General features: G+C 34.3%; 1 protein-coding gene and 1 pseudogene across 1 annotated transcript; both read left to right on the top strand.

Annotated features, from left to right (window-relative positions):
- Positions 1 to 1,347: 1,347 nt before the first annotated feature.
- Positions 1,348 to 11,640, top strand: LOC139842032 (DExH-box ATP-dependent RNA helicase DExH1-like; annotated as a pseudogene).
- Positions 11,641 to 12,320: 680 nt separating this feature from the next.
- Positions 12,321 to 20,244, top strand: LOC139844181 (DExH-box ATP-dependent RNA helicase DExH1). Its single transcript, XM_071834397.1, has 16 exons — positions 12,321 to 12,570; positions 13,553 to 13,698; positions 13,811 to 13,910; positions 14,009 to 14,224; positions 14,607 to 14,702; positions 14,813 to 15,088; positions 15,166 to 15,369; positions 15,483 to 15,638; positions 15,745 to 15,837; positions 15,956 to 16,170; positions 16,278 to 16,437; positions 16,854 to 17,127; positions 17,961 to 18,153; positions 18,244 to 18,430; positions 18,964 to 19,332; positions 19,931 to 20,244. The coding sequence occupies exons 1-16, from the start codon at positions 12,421 to 12,423 to the stop codon at positions 20,060 to 20,062; spliced, it is 2,967 nt and encodes a 988-aa protein (XP_071690498.1). The 5' UTR covers positions 12,321 to 12,420; the 3' UTR covers positions 20,063 to 20,244.
- The last annotated feature ends 2,374 nt before the right edge of the window (positions 20,245 to 22,618 follow it).

Raw genomic sequence — 22,618 nt, 5'->3', positions numbered from 1 at the left:
TTTTTGTAGTAGGTTGTAATATAGAGTGTGTTGTAATATTTGATTGTGTTGAATGATTTAATGTGTATATGTTTAGATGTGGAGTGTGGTATAAATAGGATTGAAAATGGAAAAAAAAAAATGAAAAATGATGAAATATATCCGTTGAAGCTTGCAACGGCTAGTTTACACGTCCTTGGTAAAGTCATGCGATGAAAAAATGGAGGACAGGTCAGTCAACGGTGGCCCAACGGCGCCGTGCTAATATCGGCGCCGTTCAACAGCGGTGGGCAACGGCGGGTGGATAACGTACCGCGGAGAGAGCTCTTATTATAAATCCTTTCCGTCAATATCTGACGAATTAGGAAGTAAAATAATATATATGCTTTTGTAACGACTAATATACTAACCTTATTATTATATACTCCATATTATTTAAGTTAACGCAAATACAAAAAATTCGCTACACCTTCTTTCTACCTCGTTGCCTTATCAAGTTATCATCCTATTTATTTCTTTTATTTTTCTTCCAACTCCATAATACATGCTACCTCCGTCTCAAATCTATAGTCCACTATTTCATTTTGGAATGTCTCAAATTAATTGTCTACTTCCATAAATAGATAAGAATAATGTAACAGAAGTCTTTTGTGCCCATACTTTATTCACGTAGGACAAAAAGATATGTAAAAAGTAACGGGTAAGACTGAAAATCAAACAAAAAGATAAATGTGACAGGTACTTTTTCTTAAACTGTGTATTTTTTGTCTGGAAACAATAGATTTGAGACGGAGGGAGTAATTAATTTACATTTTTAAAATCATTTTTCACTCCATCATCTTAACATTTCATTATTTTTCACAAAAAAATGATAACACAACGTAATGTTAGGATCGGCTAGCTTCTAGCTACAATCTAGTACGAAGTATCTAATATCTTATCCATTTTATAATAAAAAAACATATTGTAATACAATAAGTCGACCAAATATACCATTTGACACATTACTCAATCTGTCACGTCCCAACTAACGAGCATCTTTTTAGACCATATTTAACTGTGCGTCAGATCCCCTCCGTCAGTCGATGTGGCAAAACTGACGAAAACTAAAGGAATATAACGCATCGTCAATTTTCGTCAGATAGGGGCGTCAATTGGGCCATTGACGCATAAAAAACGTCACAAATACGTGTCTTGTTTTGATTGGTCCTTCGATTTGAGCCGTTCTCAAGGAGCTTTACAGCCATTGCACTTTCTTTTCTAAAACTTATAAATTCTATTATAAATACTTCAATCATATTTCATTCTTTACACAACAAAACATCATTTTCTATACATTATAATCTAAATATTTATATTTATATAATTATGTCTTCGTATTTACTTGGTTTGGATTCCGATTCGGAGGATATTCGTATGATTCAACTTATTCAAGAATTGGACGAAGAGTCCGAAGTCGAGTATGCGCCTCGAATTCCTAGAGTTCGAGGTTACATTCTGAGAGAGCGTGAGAATGCCCCGCAACGATTGTGGAATTATTACTTTGCCGACGCACTAATATTTCCGTCCAAGAAATTGAAAAGGCGTTTTCGTATGCGAATAAATTTATTCCTCCGAATATGTTTAGACAACTTTTGTAAATGTGTCATCGATTTATATAAAAGTCAATACATTATTATATTGTGCACACGAGGAGAAACATGGGTTCAAGGGTCTGCTAGGGAGTATCGATTGCATGCATTGGGAGTAGAAGAATTGTCCCATTGCTTTGAAAGGACAATACATTAGGGGTGATCACAAGAAACCGACGATAAGGCTTGAAGCGGTGGCTTCATATGACTTGTGAATTTGGCATGTTTTTTTTAGGGATGACAGGTTCCAACAATGATATAGATGTTTTAAATCAGTCCCATATTTTTGATGAACTAAGGAGAAACGAACAGCCCCAGCCGCACCATTTGAAGTAAACGGTTATCAATACAACAAAGGTTATTACCTTGCTGATGATATATATCCGGATTGGGCGACACTAATCAAAGGAATGTTGTGTCCCATAAATGAGCCAAGGATTAAGTTCACGAGATTTCAAGCTGGTGGATGAGAGGACATATAGAGGACATTTGGTGTTCTTCAAGGTCGGTTTCATATTTTAAATCAACATGCAAGGATTATGAAAATAAACAAGATGAGAAGAGTTATGGAATGTTGTCTCATTTCACATAATAAGATTTTAGAAGACGATGATTTTGCACTATGTAAATGTGAAGAAAGATTTATAACCGAGAAAAGGGAGAATCGTGCCCAACGTATATGGAATAGAGGACAAGATCAAAACATTGTTACAAGAGAAATAAGAGATATGGTGGTGTACGACTAACTTACCGATGAGTTAATCAAGCATATATGGAATTTTCCAACGTCATTTCGATCTATGAATTAGTGTTTATTTATGTAATCTTTATTTTTAGTTATTGTTGTGTATTGTTGAATTTTAATGAAATGTATTTTATTTTATTTATGTAAAAAAGGAAATTAGTTACACTATAATACTATTATTTATAATTTATTTATATTTATATAAATATACTTAGCTTCATGAAACTTTTCACTATCCCGGTTCCTCTACATAAACTGACAAAAAAAAAAAAAAAATGCATAAACTGACGCCACCATTAGGAATGGTGTAATAAGTGCGATGCAAGTGCACTTTCAGCTGCACCTACATTTTCGTTCTTTCTCTGCGTTTCGTCACTAATTATCACTTCCACTATTTCCCAACTAAAACTATCACTTTTACTTCCGATTCCTATTCCAATCCCGGTTCCTCTACATCTAATTCCATGTCTTACCGCCCCAATTCTGAACGCGGTGGTCGCGCTGCCGGATGTCGCGGGGGTGGTCGACGAGGCGGCGGCGGCGGTGGTGGAAGAGGTGAGCAACGATGGTGGATCCTGTTTGGCGTGCTGAACGCCTCAAACAAATGCAACCTGAGGTTAACATTCTTATTTACTTATGAACTTTTGTTATTATCCTTCCTAGGGTTTTGTGTATCTGATTTATGCTAAAGTGATTGTTGATTGTTGTGGAATTTATAATTTATTGATAAAATTGAGCTGTGAACATTGTTATAACAGTAACCACTAAGCACATTTAACTCTTTTTTCTTTTGTGTCTAATTTAAATTATATACGTTGACAAATGTAATGTAATTTTTACTATTTTGTAATTGAGATAAAAATGTCAATTTGGCTATTTATATGCTTTGATTATTTTTATTGTTCATGTTTTATTCCTTCTAGATGTCCTTTTACTGGTTCGTTACAGTACGTATGTATGTATGAACTTTCAGGTTGAGGTGTTTGATAAGAATCATTGGTGGGGTAAAATGGATGAACTGAAAAGAGTAGGAGAGGTAGTGTTGGTAATTAAGCATTATTTCAGTAGAGATGATCAACAAACTGTATCTGATATGGCATATCAGCTAGTTCTTTATTTGTAAGTAACGCAGTTGTAATTTTTGTTTGTATGTTTTCACATATGCTGATACAGTAGGTGTACTACTTGTCAAAATTACGTTTCATGCCGATTGTTGTGACATGAGGGGGTGGGTGTTTGTGGTAATTTGTTTGCTAAAAAAATAGTAGTAACACTTTCTGATTAAGATTTATTTTGTTATGTTTTAGTATACATTGACTTAAATCATATAATGTTAATAAACCTTTGGGGAGTGTTGGTATGCAGTCTAAAGTTTCATAATTTTTGTTGTTATTGCATTTTCATTGTGGAAAGAAAGCCATGCATATAACAAAGAAAAGGCACTTGTGGTGAGCAAAGTTCCATCAACGAACTACCATGCAGATCTCGATGAGCGCCATGAATCTGCACAGAAAGAGGTATGAGTGTGACAAGCTAGTCTTTGTACATATGTGTGTTATCACTTTTAACGAGGTTATATTGTATTTTTAATAGTTTCCATATCTATTTTCTAGATACACATGTCTACAGAAATTGAAAAAAGAGTGGAGAATCTGTTAGGTAGTTCAACAGGGACCAAAAGAGTTGATCAAATTTGTGGTACATCCAGTCAGAGTGCCAAAAAACTACCCCGAGAATCAGATGCAACTGCTGACGTGTCAATATTGGAGAGTGATAGTGCCAAGAAGGCACTTAGTATTGAGCTTAAATATAGACAGGAAAACCAGAATGTACCCAATATTTTAATGTTTGCTGAATGGACCGGTCGGGTAACGGGTTGAATGTACCCAATATTTTAAGTGTTTGTAATATAATCAAAACCTCAGTTATAAAGTTATACTTGACAGCAATGATGGACATATATGAATTTTGTAAACTGGACTTTTCACTATGAATGTATCAATTAGACACATTTCTTGTTTAGCTAATTATTATGATTTGAGCCTTTGATCCATTTGAATTTAAACTTAAATACAACCCATTCGAGGATAAACGGCCGAACTTGTCACCAGTGTTATTTTATAGTTATTTTCTGATAAATCCAGAGGAACTACAATTTTTTTTTATGTGTGTTTACTAACTTACAATCATGTAGGAAACTGATCGTGTTAAGGTAATGCGTTATTCAGAGAGAAGCTTCCTGCTCACAAAATGCACCGAGTTTTTTTAAGCTGTTGCTGCAAATCAGGTTCTTATCTACTTTTTTCACTTCCTCTATCAAGTAATAAATATATTTTTTTTGTTGCTTGAATAAAAACCTTTGTATTTTTTAATAATAATATAGGTATTAGTGGTTTCTGGGGAAACAGGGTGCGGCAAAACGACCCAGCTTCCTCAGTTTGTTTAGAGAATGAAATATCATCTTTACATGCACCCAACCCCGGCGTATATCTGCAATATCCGTTGCTGCTCGAATATCCAACGAAAGGGGCGAAAACCTTGGTGAATTTGTTGGTTATCAGATCCTTTTGGAGTCGAAACGCTCTGAACAAACAAGATTATTATTCTGCACAACAGAAGTGTTACTTAGGAAACTGGTATTGTGTATTATATTCAGATGATGACTATTTTCAATTGTCATACAGTTTCATGAATACAGTGGCGATTCCAGAATTAAAATTCAATGGGGTCCCCGATTTTTTTTTCCAGTAACAATTATATTTAAATGCTATTTTAGTGGATGTTTACCTTCAAGAAATTACAAATTCAAAAAATATATGGGGTCTGAGTAGTTGTATTTAGTAATTTCATATAAAATTCGAAAGAAAAAATATAAATCCGAAATTTATACGGGGTCCTACAGTTAAATTTAATGGTGTCATATAAAATTTAAAGGGTATTTTCTAGTAAAAATTTTCGAACTAGTGGTGTTCCGTGACCCCACCGAGTACTATGTAGAGTCGCCATTGCATGAATAGTGAACCGTTTGCAAGTTCAAGACCCGAGCTTAACGGGAATCAGTCATTTGTTAGTTGATGAAATTCATGAAAGAGGGATGAATGAAGATTTTCTTTTAATAATTTTGCGTGATCTTCTCCCTAACCGTCCGGACCTGCGACTTATATTAATGAGTGCTATCATTAACGCTGACTTGTTCTCCAAATATTTCGGAAATGCCCCAATTCACATCCCGGTACTACTTTTTATTGTTATGTTAAATGTATTTACGTGGCTTCCACTTATTAACCAGATCATTGTATTTGTAACATTTCCTGTGCAAGAACTATTTTAGAAGATATGTTGGAGAAAACCCGATATGTAGTGAAAACCGAGGCTGATAATATTCGACGTTACTCAAGGAGGAGGAGGAGACAACAAGAGGTTTAGATTGATCCCATAACTGAACAATTTGAGGTATGCTTATAATTACTGTAACATTTTCATTTCATATTACAGTGAATATGGGATACTTACTTTTCTACTTTTTATTAGTGTTTATGATATGCTACCAACCTTAATGAGTTGAACATTTGATGTTATAGGATGCGGACATCAGTTCTGTAATACAAAAACTATAGTGCAATTACTAGACAGTCTCTTGAAGCTTGGTCATAGACTTGGGCCTTGTACGTATCCACCTGCTAATCACAAATATACATGCCATGATTTGCAAATTATCAATTTAATTTGTTATCTGATAGGATTTTAGAAATCAGTATTAGCAAGATGGCATTTGAATGAATTTAATTGATCTTTGTTTAGGTGGAAGCAACCATTGAGCATATCTGTCGTCATGAAGGTCCGGGGGCAATTTTGGCATTTCTTACTGGCTCGGATGAAATCTCAAAACTTCTTGATAGTGTGAAGACTAACAAAATTCTTGGTGATCCTACAAAATGTCTTGTCCTTCCTCTTTATGGTTCAATGCCTACCATCAACCAACGTGAAATATTTTATTGCCCTAATTCAGGCATGAGGTGACATTTTCAACTATTACGATCATGCATAATTTAAGACAAATTTGTTTTTTAGACGTTTGTCACTGAGCTATTGATTAATCACATATGTTCTTACCAATTTCATTGAGCCTGACTACTTGTGTTGACTGCTCGTGTTATCTGTGGGAAGTTATTTTAGCAACTAATGTTGTTTAGAGTAGTATAACCATAGATGACGTCGTTAATGTAATTGACTGTTGAAAAGCAAAGGAGACCAGTTATGATGCTTAATACAATTGGGCATATCTTCTATCATCATGGATAGCAAAAGCTTCTGCACATCAGGTTACCTACTTGCTTTACATGATTGTGTATAAAGTTTATAGTTGGAATTCAAAGCCATGTACAATGTCTATTTAGATTATGTTTTCTCTACCTTACTTTACACAATTTTGCATACAGGTTAGGAGAAAACATAATTTAAATACACATTTATAAGTACATGGCTTTGAATACCATCTCTAAACTTTATGCACAATCATGTAAAGTAGGTAGGTGACATGATATGCAAAAGTTTTGATATCCATGATGTTAAAAGACATGCCAGTTTGTTTAGAGCATAATAACTTACCTCCTTTGCTTTTCCACAGTCAATGACATAAACCACATCATCTATGATTATTCTACTCGTAGCAATATTAGTTGCTAAAACAACCGTTCTGGAGATAACACGAGTAGTCAAAATCAAAGGACTTCATAAGAGCATATATAATTAGCCAATAGTTTATTGACAATCATCTAAAAGGCAAATTAATCTAATAATATGAACAATCTTAATAGTTGAAATGGCCTACCTCGTGCAGGAGGGCGATCAAAGATTTCACGTTGGTTAATGGTAGGCATTGAACCCTGAAGAGGAAGAACAAGACATTTTGTAGGATCGCCAGCGATCTTGTTAACCCGCGTCGAGTAGGAAGATAAGGTCCATTAAAGTTGTATGGTGGGTTTTGTTTTTTGAATTAAATAAAAAAAGGAAGTTACATTTTAGACCCTGGGAAAAGTTGTATATGCTGAATTCTTGAAGGGGGCTGGGTGTAATTATATGGTGTGAAAGCAAGTAGTGGAACGGCATTTTTTTGTTTCGAAACGACACTCATCTCCATGCCATTTAGTATATACTAGTCCAGATCCGGGCCGCATCGTCCGGGCCGCGCGATGCGGCAGGGGCTTTCGGCCTGCATATTCATATTTAACGTAGCTTTATGTATTTACAGAAGGGATAACGACCCATTTGGTAAGCGCCGTTGTAGGTGTCGTCGTCTTTAGTGTTTTTTTAAAAATTGTCCTGTTCGAACGTAGTTAGTTTCGTTTTGTTGATAAAATTATTTCGAGTCTAACGGTGCTGTCAAAAAAATTTAACTTGCGGCGAGCAGGAAGATACGGGCTGTCGTTGTGTTTAGCGTTTTTTTAAAAGTGTACGTTTCGAACGTGCTTATTTTCGTTTTGTTCATAAAATTATTTCGAGTCTGACGCTGCTGTCGAAAAAATTTAACTCGCGGCGAGCGGGAAGATACGGGCTCTCGTTGTGTTTAGCTTTTTTTAAAAAAGTGTCCGTTTTGAATGTAGTTAGTTTCGTTTTGTTCATAGATATATTTCGAGTTTAACGGTATGGTCGATGAAATTTAACTCGGGGCGAGGAGGAAGATACGAGCTGTCGAAGTGTTTGGGTGAAGTTTTTATTTTAATTCAGAGAATTTATGTATTACCCCCTGGAGTTCACGGTGTTTTTTGTAAGGTGGTTATAGTGGAGGGGGGTATTTTGCAGTTTTTGGGTTCAAGTTTGGGTCAATGTCGTTTTGATCCATTTTTTGGTTGGGTTAGGTGTGAAACGACGTGATTCCTCACGCATTTTAGTATATTAAGACGATTGTAACGGGGGTAAGTGACGGGGTCACTTGCCCCGCTGGCAACCAAGAAATGCCATAAATGACTGTAGCGGCACGTCTCTCACCGGCGTCTCTTTGGCGTCGGTACAGAAGAAACGGCACAAGAAACGGGTGTTAGAGCCACGTGGCCGTATATGATTGGAGGAAGCTTTTTGACCGTTGCATTTTGGATCGTTTCCTGTTTTTTTTTTTTTTTTTTTTTTTTTTTTTTTCATTTCAATTTTCCTATATATATTTATACATACAATTCAACTCAAACACATTCAACTTAAACACTTTCATTTTTTACACACACTCAACAAAAAAAAAATGTCTAATTCTCCAAACACGCATCGCAATCAAGTTAATGATTCCGATTCACAAATGAACAAAACCACATCGTTTACAAATCTAATGATATTCGGGAGTCCAAATGCTCCCGGAGTTTCAAGCCGACCTATCCTTACACCTAGTCCACAAAATTTTGCCAACGTTCATCGTAATTTATTCGGCGTAAATCAACCGTTAACTTATTAACAACAACAACAATGGACGTTTTATCAACAACGAATGTATCAATCCCAACCGCAAATGTTACCAAACCAACAACAACAAGTGTTGCAAACACAAACGCTACCACAAACACAAGATCGACAATCGGTGGATACACAATCTCTACCACAGGCAATGCGAAAACACACTAAAAAGGATAAAGGTTCGATATATTTTATATATACTAGTTTTATTTATATTTATTATTATATTAAACTGTTAGAATATATATATATATATATATATATATATATATATATATATATATATATATATATATATATATATATATATATATGGGCAGGATCAATGGGGAAGTAACCAATCGGGGGAAGCAAATTTTTTTTTTTTCGTTTTTTTTGGAATTTTTTTTTTCCGGCATCAAGATCACACGAAAATATGAACATTTAGAAGAGACACTTCGTGATGAATGTTATTATTTAGACGGAAAAACGATCGACAAAAATAACATTCAAGATAATATTGTTCGTGAAGAATATGAACGATTTTTTTTCTTCATGTTTTGTGAAGTAAAATTTAGCCCGATTTAGAGTTTAGGGTTTAGGGCTTAGGGTTTAGGGTTTAGTGTTTTGGGTTTATTCCATAAACCCAAAACACCAAACCCTAAACCCTAAACCCTAAACTCTAAACCGTTCGTGTTAAAAACTCAATCTAAATCCTAAATCTAAACCCTAAATCTAAACCCTAAACCCTAAATTTCTAAACCATAATATCTAAACCCTATAAACCCTAATATCTAAACCCTAAAATCTAAACCCCAATAGCTAAAACCTCAACATACGCTCGAAAAACACGATAATTGTTATATATTACTTCTTCGAGCGTTTTCCCGCCAAAATAAAAACATTTATCACAAAGTCTCTAACTAAATGTTCATATTTTCATCTCATCTATAATGTTCGTGAACAAAGTTTTTTCAAAAAATGAAAAAAAAAAAAAAAGTTTTTGCTTCCCCCCGCTTCCCCCCGATTGGTTACTTCCCTCTTGATCCTACCACTATATATATATATATATATATATATATATATATATATATATATATATATATATATATATATATATATATATATATATATATATATATATATATATATATATATATATAACTATATATATATAGTGGTAGGATCAAGAGGGAAGTAACCAATCGGGGGGAAGCGGGGGGAAGCAAAAACTTTTTTTTTTTTTTTCATTTTTTGAAAAAACTTTGTTTACGAACATTATAGATGGGATGAAAATATGAACATTTAGTTAGAGACTTTGTAATAAATGTTTTTATTTTGGCGGGAAAACGCTCGAAGAAGTAATATATAACAATTATCGTGTTTTTCGAACGTATTTTGAGTTTTTAGCTATTGGGGTTTAGATTTTAGGGTTTAGATATTAGGGTTTATAGGGTTTAGATATTAGGGTTTAGAAATTTAGGGTTTAGGGTTTAGATTTAGGGTTTAGATTTAGGATTTAGATTTAGATTGAGTTTTTAACACGAACGGTTTAGAGTTTAGGGTTTAGGGTTTGGTGTTTTGGGTTTATGGAATAAACCCAAAACACCAAACCCTAAACCCTAAACCCTAAACTCTAAATCGGGCTAAATTTTACTTCACAAAACATGAAAAAAAACGTTCATATTCTTCACGAACAATATTATCTTGAATGTTATTTTTGTCGATCGTTTTCCCGCCTAAATAATAACATTCATCATGAAGTGTCTCTTCTAAATTTTCATATTTTTGTGTGATCTTGATGCCGGAAAAAAAATTTCAAAAAAAACAAAAAAAATTTTTTTGCTTCCCCCCGCTTCCCCCCGATTGGTTACTTCCCCATTGATCCTGCCCCTATATATATATATATATATATATATATATATATATATATATATATATATATATATATATATATATATATATATATATATATATATATATATATATATATTAATAGTATAATTATTAATAGTATAATGTCTATATATTTTTTTATGTATGTATAATGTTTTTATATATAACGTATTTATTAATAGGGAAAGCGGTTGACGAAATTAGTTCGAGGCAAAATTCACAAAAATTGTGGTAGACAAAAGAGCTTGTATGGTTGGCGGAGTGTTTTTGCGACACGTCGGAGAATCCAATTGTTGGTCGAGGCCAAATGGGTAATACTTTTTAGGGGTCGGTAATGGAAAAGTTTAATAATAATAAATATGGATGGTTCCGAAATGAGGATTCTTTATCTTCGAAATGGCGAAGGGTTAACAAGGCTTGTACGGAGTTTTACCAATTTTCAATGATATAAAGGATAATTGACGTAGTGATGCAAATGATGAGGACGTTTACAAAGACGCGGCGCAATTATATTACAATACTATTGGTAAAAGTTTTAATTTAAAGGATGCCTTTAATTTCTTGAAACAACATCCAAAGTGGAACATGTCAAATGTTCCGATTATTCGAGATCGGGAAGACTATAATGTTGATGTATTGGGTGTTCGTGAAACTCAAGGAGACCCGATAAGCCTCTCTCAAGACTTTGAGGCGGAGTTGTTTGGGGACGTACAGATGACGCGTCCAATCGGACGCGATAAGGCAAAGAAAGCACAAAAGACTTCGGCTACTTCGGACACGGGAGCGTCTTCTCGTGGTAAAAGTTCGAGTTCGTCAAGGGTTGAAGAATTTATGGACAAAATGGAAGTAGTGACATCAAAAAAGATAGAGTCGCATAACAAATTCAATGAGTATGTTAAAATGAAAACTGCGCTAGCACACATGGATTTATTGAGGAGATCAACGGCAACATTTGAAGACCCCCGAAGATAAGATACATCTTCAAAATCTAAAAAAATATGTTCGTAGCCAAATGAATGAATACAACTTCCCGTCGAATGACGATGAGTAGTTTATGTTTGTACGTCTTTTTTATGAATTCAATAAATGTAATTTTTCTTTTTTAGGAATTTTAATTTTGTATTTTTTTTATTAGTAATGGTATTAATAAAACGTATTTTTTATTTAATTTATGTGTGTCGTTTTTTATCTTTTATTTATAAAAATAGAAATAATATAAATACAATTAAATAAAACAGGAAAAAGAAAAAGAAAATGTCACCTCAGCATTTCAGTAAAAGTAACACCAAAAAAGAAACACCACTACTAACACATTCTACTCATAAAAAAAGTGAAAAAATGCAAGTGACATCAAAAGTAACATCACTCACCATTACTAATAGTTCAAGGGGTTTTAGTATATTAAGGGGTTAATATTTATAGCTTATAAAAATAATTAATTATTTTATAAATTAGTTTAATTTTGCACGTTTTTTTTACATCTGTAAACCTATGTCTAATATTCATATTTCATATCCATTTAATTAAAAAAAAAAAAAAAAGTTCAATAAGTCGACTAAATATAGAATGACACATTATTCAATCTCCCAACCAACGAGTATCCATATAATAATAAGTGCGATGCGACTGCACTTTCAACTGCACTTGCATTATTTTCGTTGTCTTTCTCCGCGTTTCGTCACTAATTATCACTTCCACTATTTCCCAACTAAAACTCTCACTTTTACTTCCGGTTCCTCTACACCTAATTCCATGTCTTATCGCCCCAATTCTCAACGCGGTGGTGGCGCTGCTGGAGGTCGCCGGGGTGGTCGCCGAGGCGGCGGCGGTGGTGGAAGAGGTGAACAACGATGGTGGGACCCTGTTTGGCGTGCTGAACGCCTCAAACAAATGCAACCTGAGGTTAACATTATTAATTAAGTCTACGTTTTACATTTATTACTTGTGAACTTTTGTTATTATCCTTCCTAGGGTTTTGCATTTCTGATTTATGCTAAACTGATTATGTTGATTGTTTTGGAATTTATTATTTTTCATTGATAAAAAAACCTGTGAACATTTAAATAACACTAAGCACTAAGTGATCATATGCGTAGTCACGCATATGCGGCAGAGACTGCGCAATGACAATTGGCTACACTTTAATTAGCGCATAATCCGCATATTTTGGTAGTGATAAGGGGCAGTTTGCATACACTTAGAAAACTATAAATAGAGGTCTTCGGTCGTTCTAATACTTAGCTTAAGGTCTTTGAATCTGTAAACTGATTCGGAAGAAATGACGACATCAAAAGAACAACAAAGTCGCAAGAAAAGCGCAAATACTCCAGACGTGTACGCTTATCATTATCTAAGTTCTTTTAATTTCAGAACAGGCGCAGAACACGCCAACGAAAATATAAGGGAATTTTAGTAATACCTCCAAATTTGTCTGAGAATTCGCATACAGACCTTAATGACTAAATATCAATGATAGCGGAGTAATCTCTAACACAAAAACGTTCTGATGAAAATCTTCAGTGTCAAACTCCTTTTAGGGAGGAAAATGCTGTTAACTCTTTTTCTTTTGTTTCTAACTTGAATTATATACGTCAACAAATGTAAAGTAATTTGTACTAACATATAAAAGCATTGAGTTCAACAAATTTATAACTTCTGATTTGTGCTTACATTCCTAGTGCATGTATGCTGTGTTCTGTGGTGCGTATACGACTTTCAACTAATATGAAAATCTGCACTAGTGCATCGATGTATCCATTTGTAATTGAGATATAAAATTGTCAATTTGGCTATTTGTATTTTTTGATTTCTCTTTTAAATTGTTCTTGTCGTTTTCCTTCTAGAAATCCTTTCACTGTAAGTATGTATGTATATGTAATTTCAGGTTGAGGTGTTTGATAAGAATCATTGGTGGGGAAAAATGGATGAATTGAAGAGAGGAGGAGGGGTAGAGTTGGTAATTAAGCATTATTTCAGTAGAGGTGATCAACAAACTGTTTCTGATATGGCATATCAGCTAGGTCTTTATTTGTAAGTACCACATTTTTCTTTTCGTTTTTTTATTTTTTTTATTTTTTGATTTTCATTTTAGAACCCATGTTTTAATCTTTGTTGTTATTGCATTTTCATTGTGGAAAGAAAGCCATGCATATAACAAAGGAAAGGTACTTGTGGTGAGCAAAGTTCCATTACCGAACTACCGTGCAGATCTCGATGAGCGTCATGGATCTGCACAGAAAGAGGTACGAATATTACAAGCTAGTCTTTATACCTATGTGCGCGTTATCACTTTTTACGTGGTTATATTGCATTTTTAATAGTTATTATATCTGTTATCTAGATACACATGTCTACAGAAACTGAAAAAAGAGTTGAGAATCTGTTAGATAGTTCTACGGGGACCAAAAGTGTCGATCAAATTTGTGGTACATCTAGTCAGAGTGTTCAAAAGTTGCCCCGGGAATCAGATGCAAACGCTGACATGTCAATATTGGAAAGAGATAGCGCCAAGAAGGCACTTAGTGTTGAGCTTAAAGATAAACAAGAAAAACAGAAGGTACACAATATTGTTAAGTTTGCCATATGCACTGGTTGGGTAACGGGTTGAAATTTGTCATTTTCTGGTATATGTTGAAATGGTGCATTTTTAAATGAAAATATTTCTTTTTAAGTGTTTTTTTTTTTAATATAAGTAAAACCTTAGCTATAAATTTATGCTAGACAGCAATGATGGAAATATATGAATAAGAGGTTCTTGTAAGATGGACTTTGTCACCTTGAACGAATCAATTAAACACATTTCTTGTTTAGCTAACTACTATGATTTGATCCTTTGATCCCTTTGAATTTAAACTCAAACACAACCCAAATTGACCTAAAAAATTGACCCATTCGAGGATAAACGACCGGGTTGTGCTTATTAACTTACAATTATGTAGGAAACTGATCGTGTAAAGGCAATGCGTACATTCAGAGAGAAGCTTCCTGCTCACAAAATGCAGTCTGAGTTTTTAAAAGCTGTTGCTTCAAATCAGGTTCTTATCAACTTTTTTCCCTTTCACTATCAATTAATAAATATATATTCTTTTTTCTTTACTTTTTTTTTTGCTTGACCAAAAACCTTGTATTTTTAATGACAATATAGGTATTAGTGGTTTCTGGGGAAACAGGGTGTGGCAAAACGACCCAGCTTCCTCAGTTTATATTAGAGAATGAAATATCATCTTTACGTGGTTCAGACTGCAATATTATATGCACCCAACCACGTCGTATATCTGCCATATCAGTTGCTGCTCGAATATCCAATGAACGGGGCGAAAACCTTGGAGAAACTGTTGGTTATCAGATCCGTTTAGAGTCGAAACGCTCTGAACAAACAAGATTATTGTTCTGTACAACAGGAGTGTTACTTAGGAAACTGGTATCGTGTATTATATCTATATTCAGATGGTTGTTTCAAGTTGTTATACAGTTTCTTGAATAGTGAACCGTTTGCAGGTTCAAGACCCGAGTTTAACGGGAATTAGTCATTTGCTAGTTGATGAAATTCATGAAAGAGGGATGAATGAAGATTTTCTTTTAATAATTTTGCGTGATCTTCTCCCGAAACGTCCCGACTTGCGACTCATATTAATGAGTGCTACCATTTATGCTGACTTGTTTTCCAAATATTTTGGAAATGCCCCAACCATTCACATCCCGGTACTACTTTTGTTTGTTATGTTAGATATGTGTGTGTGTGTGTATGTATATATGTAAGTGTGTGTGTGTATGGATTTCGTTAATTAACCTAATCATTATATGTGTATCACCAGGGATTAACGTTTCCCGTGCAAGAACTATTTCTAGAAGACGTATTAGAAAAAACCCGATATGTAATGAAAACCGAGGCTGATAATATTCAGGGTTATTCAAGGAGGAAGAGGAGACAACAAGAGGTTAAGATTGATCCCGTAACTGAACAATTCGAGGTATGCTTATAATATAATTTTTTTATTTCATATATATTTTTCCCCTTTCTAATTAGTGTTTATGACCTGCTACCAACTTTAATGAATTGAAATTTTAATGTTATAGGATGCGGATATCGGATCTGTATACAAAAACTACAGTGCAATTACTAGACAGTCTCTTGAAGCTTGGTCTGGTTCAGAAATAGACTTGGGCCTTGTGCGTATCCACCTGCTAATCACATAAATACACATGTCATGATTTGCAATTTTATTGATTTGTTAATCTGATAGGGTTTTAAAAGTCAATACAATTGATCTTTGGATACTTGGTTTAGGTTGAAGCAACCGTTGAGTATATATGTCGTCACGAAGGTCCAGGGGCAATTTTGGTATTTCTTACTGGCTGGGATGAAATCTCAAAACTTCTTGATGGTATCAAGACTAACATGATCCTTGGCGATTCAACAAAATGTCTTGTCCTTCCTCTTCATGGTTCAATGCCTACCGTCAACCAACGTGAAATCTTTGATCGCCCTCCTTCAGGCATGAGGTAGGCCTTTTTAACTATTACGATCATGTATATTTTTAGACTAATTTTTTTTAGCTGTTTGTCAATGAGCTATTGATTAATCATATATGCTCTTATGTTATCCGCAGAAAAGTTGTTTTAGCAACTAATATTGCTGAGAGTAGTATAACCATAGATGATGTGGTTTATGTCATCGACTGTGGAAAAGCAAAGGAGACGAGTTATGATGCTCTAAACAAATTGGCTTGTCTTCTACCATCATGGATATCAAAAGCTTCTGCACATCAGGTTACCCTTATTTTACATGATTGTGCATAAATTTTGGACAGTGCTGCAGATTTCAGTCAAAATTCGGTCAAACTCTGCAAAAACTCGGAATTACTTGGAAAATCGGTCAAAATTCACTCAAACTCGACCAAAGTTCGAGATTACTTGGAAATCGGTCAAAATCATTCGAAGTCAAAGTTGGTCAACATCCGAGTATTCCCAAAGTACTCCCTAAAAAGTCCCGGCCGAGTAATCCCGAGTAGCGATTATCGCAACCTTGAGTTTAGAGATGGAATTCAAAGCAACCTAGCCCATCTCGATCTGAACCCATTTTAATCGATTACCTAAGCGGCCCACCATATCTATTTTGCCATTTTTAATAGAATATAGGGGTTTTTTTTCTAATTTTTTTAAACATGTTGTGATGGTAATGACAGAGACGTGGCCGTGCGGGTCGAGTACAACCTGGGGTGTGTTATAGGTTATATCCAAAACTGGTGCATGATGCTATGCTCCAATATCAACTACCTGAAATTCTCCGAACGCCATTGCAAGAGTTATGCTTGCAGATAAAAAGCTTGCAACTTGGAGCCATCGAATCTTTCCTGGCTAAGGCACTCCAGCCTCCTGATGCACTTTCAGTTCAGAATGCAGTTGAACTTCTTAAGACCATTGGTGCATTAGATGATACAGAAGAGCTTACTCCGTTAGGTATGATGTCTAATATATGTCATTTGATTGTCACCACTTGTCAAATGGGTAACTTTGACCTGGGTTCGGTTGAGTCAACCATAATACCTTTTGAATAAGTAGTTTACCAAATATGATAGCCAAAGTTTATATTATTTCAATTGTATTTTATGCGATGTTGCAAAACTCGCTACGCGGGGAGTAATCGTTTGGGGTTTTATTGGCAATTCGGGGATTAATCTGATTGTACTTTTTATACATTACATTTGAATAATCAACTTCAAAATTATATGTGTAAATATAGAAGAAAACCATTACCATAAACATAAACTTTACCATAATTGTTTAAAATCGTTTATTTTGTTCACAATAATCTAAAATGCTAGTTTAAATTCATGTTAAAATGCTAGACAAATTTTGACTTTGACGGACTTTGATCAACAAATCCGATTTTCACTCGTTAACCGATTAATTAAAAGGATTTTGGAAAATCGGAATGGACCGTTCTTAAAAAGGAGTAATCGGGACTTTTTACAACAGTGATTTTATGAGTTATAATAAAATGATCTGCAAGGTTTTATGCATTGATTATACACCGTTGTGTGTGGCGGATTTTGAACCATTCAATTTTACTTTCGTTTCTTTTTTATTGTTTATACGTATGTATATGTATTAACTTTCAACCATGAAGATAATACATAATCTGAATTGACCCTATCAACTTTCAAGTTTCAACCATGAAGATAATACATAATCTGAATTGACCCTATCTAATTAATGGGTCGAAATCGCTACCTCAAACACCATAATATGATGGTACTGGTATTTAAATCTTAAATTGCGTAATTGAGCAGGGCGTCATCTATGCACTCTACCAGTGGAGCCAAATATTGGAAAAATGCTTCTGATGGGGTCAATTTTCCAATGTGTTAATCCAGCATTGACCATTGCTGCAGCTTTAGCATCCCACAGCCCTTTTATCCTTCCAATTAATCGAAAAGAGGAAGTTGATGAAGTCAAAAGATCTTTTGCCGGTGATTCATGCAGGTCGAATATTTTAAATACTCTTACTGAATATAATAAGTTGTTAAGTCAACTAAAAAGTCATTTTTCATATTGTTCTGTTTATTTATGCAGTGATCATATAGCACTTCTTAAAGCATTTCAAGGGTGGAATGAAGCAAAACGGTCTGGAAATGAAAAATCTTTCTGCTGGGAAAATTTCTTGTCGTTGCAGACCTTGAAAATGATAGGGGACATGAGGCTCCAATTTCTTGATTTATTATCTGATATTGGTTTCATAGATAAATCGAAGGGTGCTAATGTAAGTTTCTGTTAGAGATATAGCTTCGACTCATTTACCTATTTATTTGGGTTATCTTTTTTCTCTAACGGGTCAAACAGGAAAGATTTTTTTTTTTATTATTTTATTTTATTTTTTTATTTTTATTTTTTTGAAAATGAACGTTCAAGTGGGTCAAATCAGGCTAAAGGTTGCCCATGATGTAATTTTTATGTATTAATTTTTTTTTATTATTTTTTTAAAGCGTATTATTTTTTATAATGGTATGCATTTGGCACTAATTTCATATAATAATTAACAAAATTCTGGACAAAAGTTTTTACGGAAACCAACCCAACCCCTACAAATTTGACCCACCTAGACCTATGGTTTTGCCACTAGAAGTTTCTTATATCATGACGTCTTCGATCTTTCCAACTTTACAATAAGAAAAACATTAAAAACCAATCAATCCCATTAAATCTTAAAATGAACCAGAACACTCAAGAACGATATTTTCAAATTTAACCCTCGTTATATCATTCTGTAAAGATAGGTTTTTTGTGCACTTTCAGGTTTATAACCAATATAGCGATGACATGGAAATGGTGTGTGCAATACTTTGTGCCGGGCTCTACCCAAATGTGGTTCAGTGCAAAAGAAGGGGAAAAAGAACCGCATTCTACACCAAAGATGTTGGAAAAGTTGATATTCATCCTTCATCGGTTAACGCCAATGTTCATCTTTTTCCTCTTCCTTATATGGTTTACAGTGAAAAAGTGAAAACCAGCAGTGTATACATTCGAGACTCTACAAACATATCAGATTATGCTCTTCTAATGTTCGGTGGTAATCTCATTCCTAGCAAAAACGGAGATAGTATTGAAATGCTCGATGGCTACCTTCAGTTTTCTGCATCCAAGAGTGTGTTAGGATTGATAAAGGTACTTTATTATACTTGAGGTGGCAAAATGGGCGGGTCGAGTAACAATTGAAATGGTTGGGGACAAAACGGTTTCTGTCCACCTTACTATTTTTGCTTGTCCCAAAAATACTGCCCCTTACTCTAAATAACAACAAAAAACCATTAAAGTTCTAATTTTGCCCTTTTTATTATTGGAAATAAGACATTCTTTATAGCATCTAATTTATTACAGTAGTAATTACTCTTTATAACAACTTCTTTCAATTAAATTAAAATTAAAATAGCTCTGTTGAATGAAGTGCATAATATCTTTAAAAAAAAAAAAAAAATAATATCTTAAATTCAACAAAAAGTCAAACCAACAATTATTTTTGAAATGAGGGAGTATTTCAGTAGAAATCAACTCTTTTGAACATAAAAATTTGGGAATATACAACTTAGGAAACTTTTAGCCTATTCATTTTATCTGTATGAGATAATACATTATCTGAAACCAATTCAGTACACAATTATAAATGGGCTGAAGTTATCAACTTTTTTATTTCATCAATCTATCACCCTTTACTTTTTTCGTGTATTAGTGTTCAATTGTTGATAATACGGGGTGGATTTTGCAGAAACTGCGAGGAGAAGTAGATAGATTGTTGAAAAGAAAGATCGAAGATCCAAAGATGGACGTTAACATTGAAGGAAAAGGAGTTGTTGCTGCTCTTGTCGAGCTGCTACACAACCAGAACGTTCGGTTTTAAACGTTTCTTCGTGTCTTTATAATCTGCTTAGTGTTATATCACCACAAGGATCAATAGATCGAGTATTTGTAACCCTTTTATTTAACCGTCCATTAATTTCCTTTTTTGTTAATTAACTACCAATAATTAGACTTGGGAAGATGTTTGATCTTTTTACAAGCTGAAAATATGAAATATTACAATTGGTGTATAATTTTGAGTTTAAATGCTTCCTTAGTTTAACCACATTTTGTTTTGTTGTATGAATTTACTGAAATAATGTCAAAATTAAAATGCTGCATGTACGTATGTTTTTTAGAAACTAATCGTAGGGTTTAGTGACGTCACTCATACGGGCTTGGCCACCTTAGGGGCAGGATAGTGCAAGCACGTGACTCGAAATTAACCGTGTGTTGCATCACGAGTATTAACGTCTCCACGAAATCAAGCTTCTTTCCAAATAAAGATCTAAGACCCAGTTGTGATCAACTGCTCCAAACGATTCCATCTGAAACAATTTTTTTTCGAACAGCAGAAATTTCATTAGAAAACAACCACCCCCTAGCAAGGCACTAGGGGGAAGGGCCACTAATTACAATGACTTGACAATCCATGAGTTTCAACTAATATTACATTTGCTTCTACTAACAATCCAATTAAAAGAAATTTTTTTAATAGAATCAAACAATATCTTTTTCTTCATCCTAGGCGAATCGAAAAGAACGCTATTCCGGTATCGCCATATGTGCCACAAAGAAGCTCCAACAATCGCGAATAACTTTATCTTGGCGATAGACGTGAGATGAAAATTGTTGTACCACTCTAACCAAGAAGCCCACGAACTCGATACCGGAATATTGATATTGACCCAAATACGAATCTTGGTCCATAGCTCTAAAGCCAACGGACACTGAAACAATTGTTTTCAATCTGTTTAAACTCATGATTTGTTGGTAAGGAGACTTCGAATCTTTGAGAAGTTTTATGATTTCGGTTTTGGAGATTGGTGGTTTTGGTGTTGGGAACCTTTCAATTCCAAATGATACATTTACTTTGCACCAACATCAATATACCAAGTGTTTGGTTCCGTGTGAGCTCGATATCAACAACTTATTTTAACGGCACAAAAGTCGTTTTTCCCGGATACAACAATTGTTTGATGCTATCTCAATCATATCTGGTTAGGGGCGAATCTAGGATCAAAATTTAAACGTGAAATTCTTTTTCAAAACTAGTTGTATATAAAGAGTATTCTAGTTCTAGTTTACCATAAAAATAAAACTATAAATCCTTGATAGATATGGTGTCCTATAATTAAATTTAGTAGTGTTTTTGTAAAACAAATTTCAAACTAGTGAGGTCACCAGATCCACCCCTTATATACTAGATTCGCCCATGTATGTGATCCTTGTGGAACTGTAACGAGTCTTTCATTGAAATGCACACGAAAAAGTCACGAACTTGGATATCAGTTTGGAAATCATCACTCATTTATTGAACTTTCGGTTTTTTTTGAAGAAAACTGGAGCTAGAAAATAATATGGAAAATGAGGAATATACCTGGGTCTGACTTTGAATGATGCTAGTTGCTAGAGAGGACTTGGTTTTATATAAGGCTAATTTTGATCAATTATATAGGTCAAATGATAATTTAAATTTTAGAAGAACGTCAAAACACGTAAAATGTTTGACTTTTATTAAAAATAATTAAAAATCAAGGAGTTGAAAGGGTGGCAGAAGTGTGTATAATCCTTGTGGTGTGAAATGGTAAGACCTTCGCTACCTTTTTTACATTCAATAATTGTCTTGCAAGTTGCCACTGGTTTTTGAGACTCGTAGAAGTGGAATGAAAGAAGCATATTGTTGGTGCATTATAGTCCCCGAGTTCATTACGATCACGTTGAAATGCTTTAACGTTTAACTTTCACCATTGGAATGCAACCGCACGGTTGTGTGTGTATATAATGGGTATTACGGGTTCATTGTTAGGGTTACGAATCCTAACCTTTTTCACAAATCTAAACCGGTAGTCCGGTACTCTGGAGTTCTAGCATTCAAATTATTCATTCTTTAACGTTCTAAGTCGTTTTCTACATTAAGATTAAAGGTTATTAGTTTATTATGAGTACAAAACCCAATAACGAGATATTCCGCACTCGTTATTGATTACAAGATCGTTTAATCTTGTTTACACAATCCTACAAGTGGTATCAGAGCTTGTGTGATTGATTGAACGATCGGTTTGTGTCAAAATCGATTAGAAAAGTTGAGTTTTTTGTGTTTTTCTTGAAAAATCATTAAAATCTCATAATTTTTACGTGTTAATTCGTGTTTTTGTTAAGAAAAAGTGTTAGTCTGGTCATATTTAGTATTTTGTACGTGATAATACTTGAAAAATTGATCCAGATTGAGTGCTAGAACAACCCTAACCCAAAACCCTAGTTTATGTGCAGTTTTCTGCCCAGATTCGACCAAGCATACAACCGTACGGTTACACCCTGCAACCGTACGGATTCATCACCCGGTTACTGCAACCGCACGGATACAACTCTGCATCCGTGTAATCTCAAACCGTTT

Source organism: Rutidosis leptorrhynchoides, chromosome 4 (assembly GCF_046630445.1).
Source record: "Rutidosis leptorrhynchoides isolate AG116_Rl617_1_P2 chromosome 4, CSIRO_AGI_Rlap_v1, whole genome shotgun sequence".
Classification (NCBI taxonomy): domain Eukaryota; kingdom Viridiplantae; phylum Streptophyta; class Magnoliopsida; order Asterales; family Asteraceae; genus Rutidosis; species Rutidosis leptorrhynchoides.
Note: the sequence above shows the minus strand (reverse complement) of the source record. Positions and strands in the feature narration are given on the sequence as shown.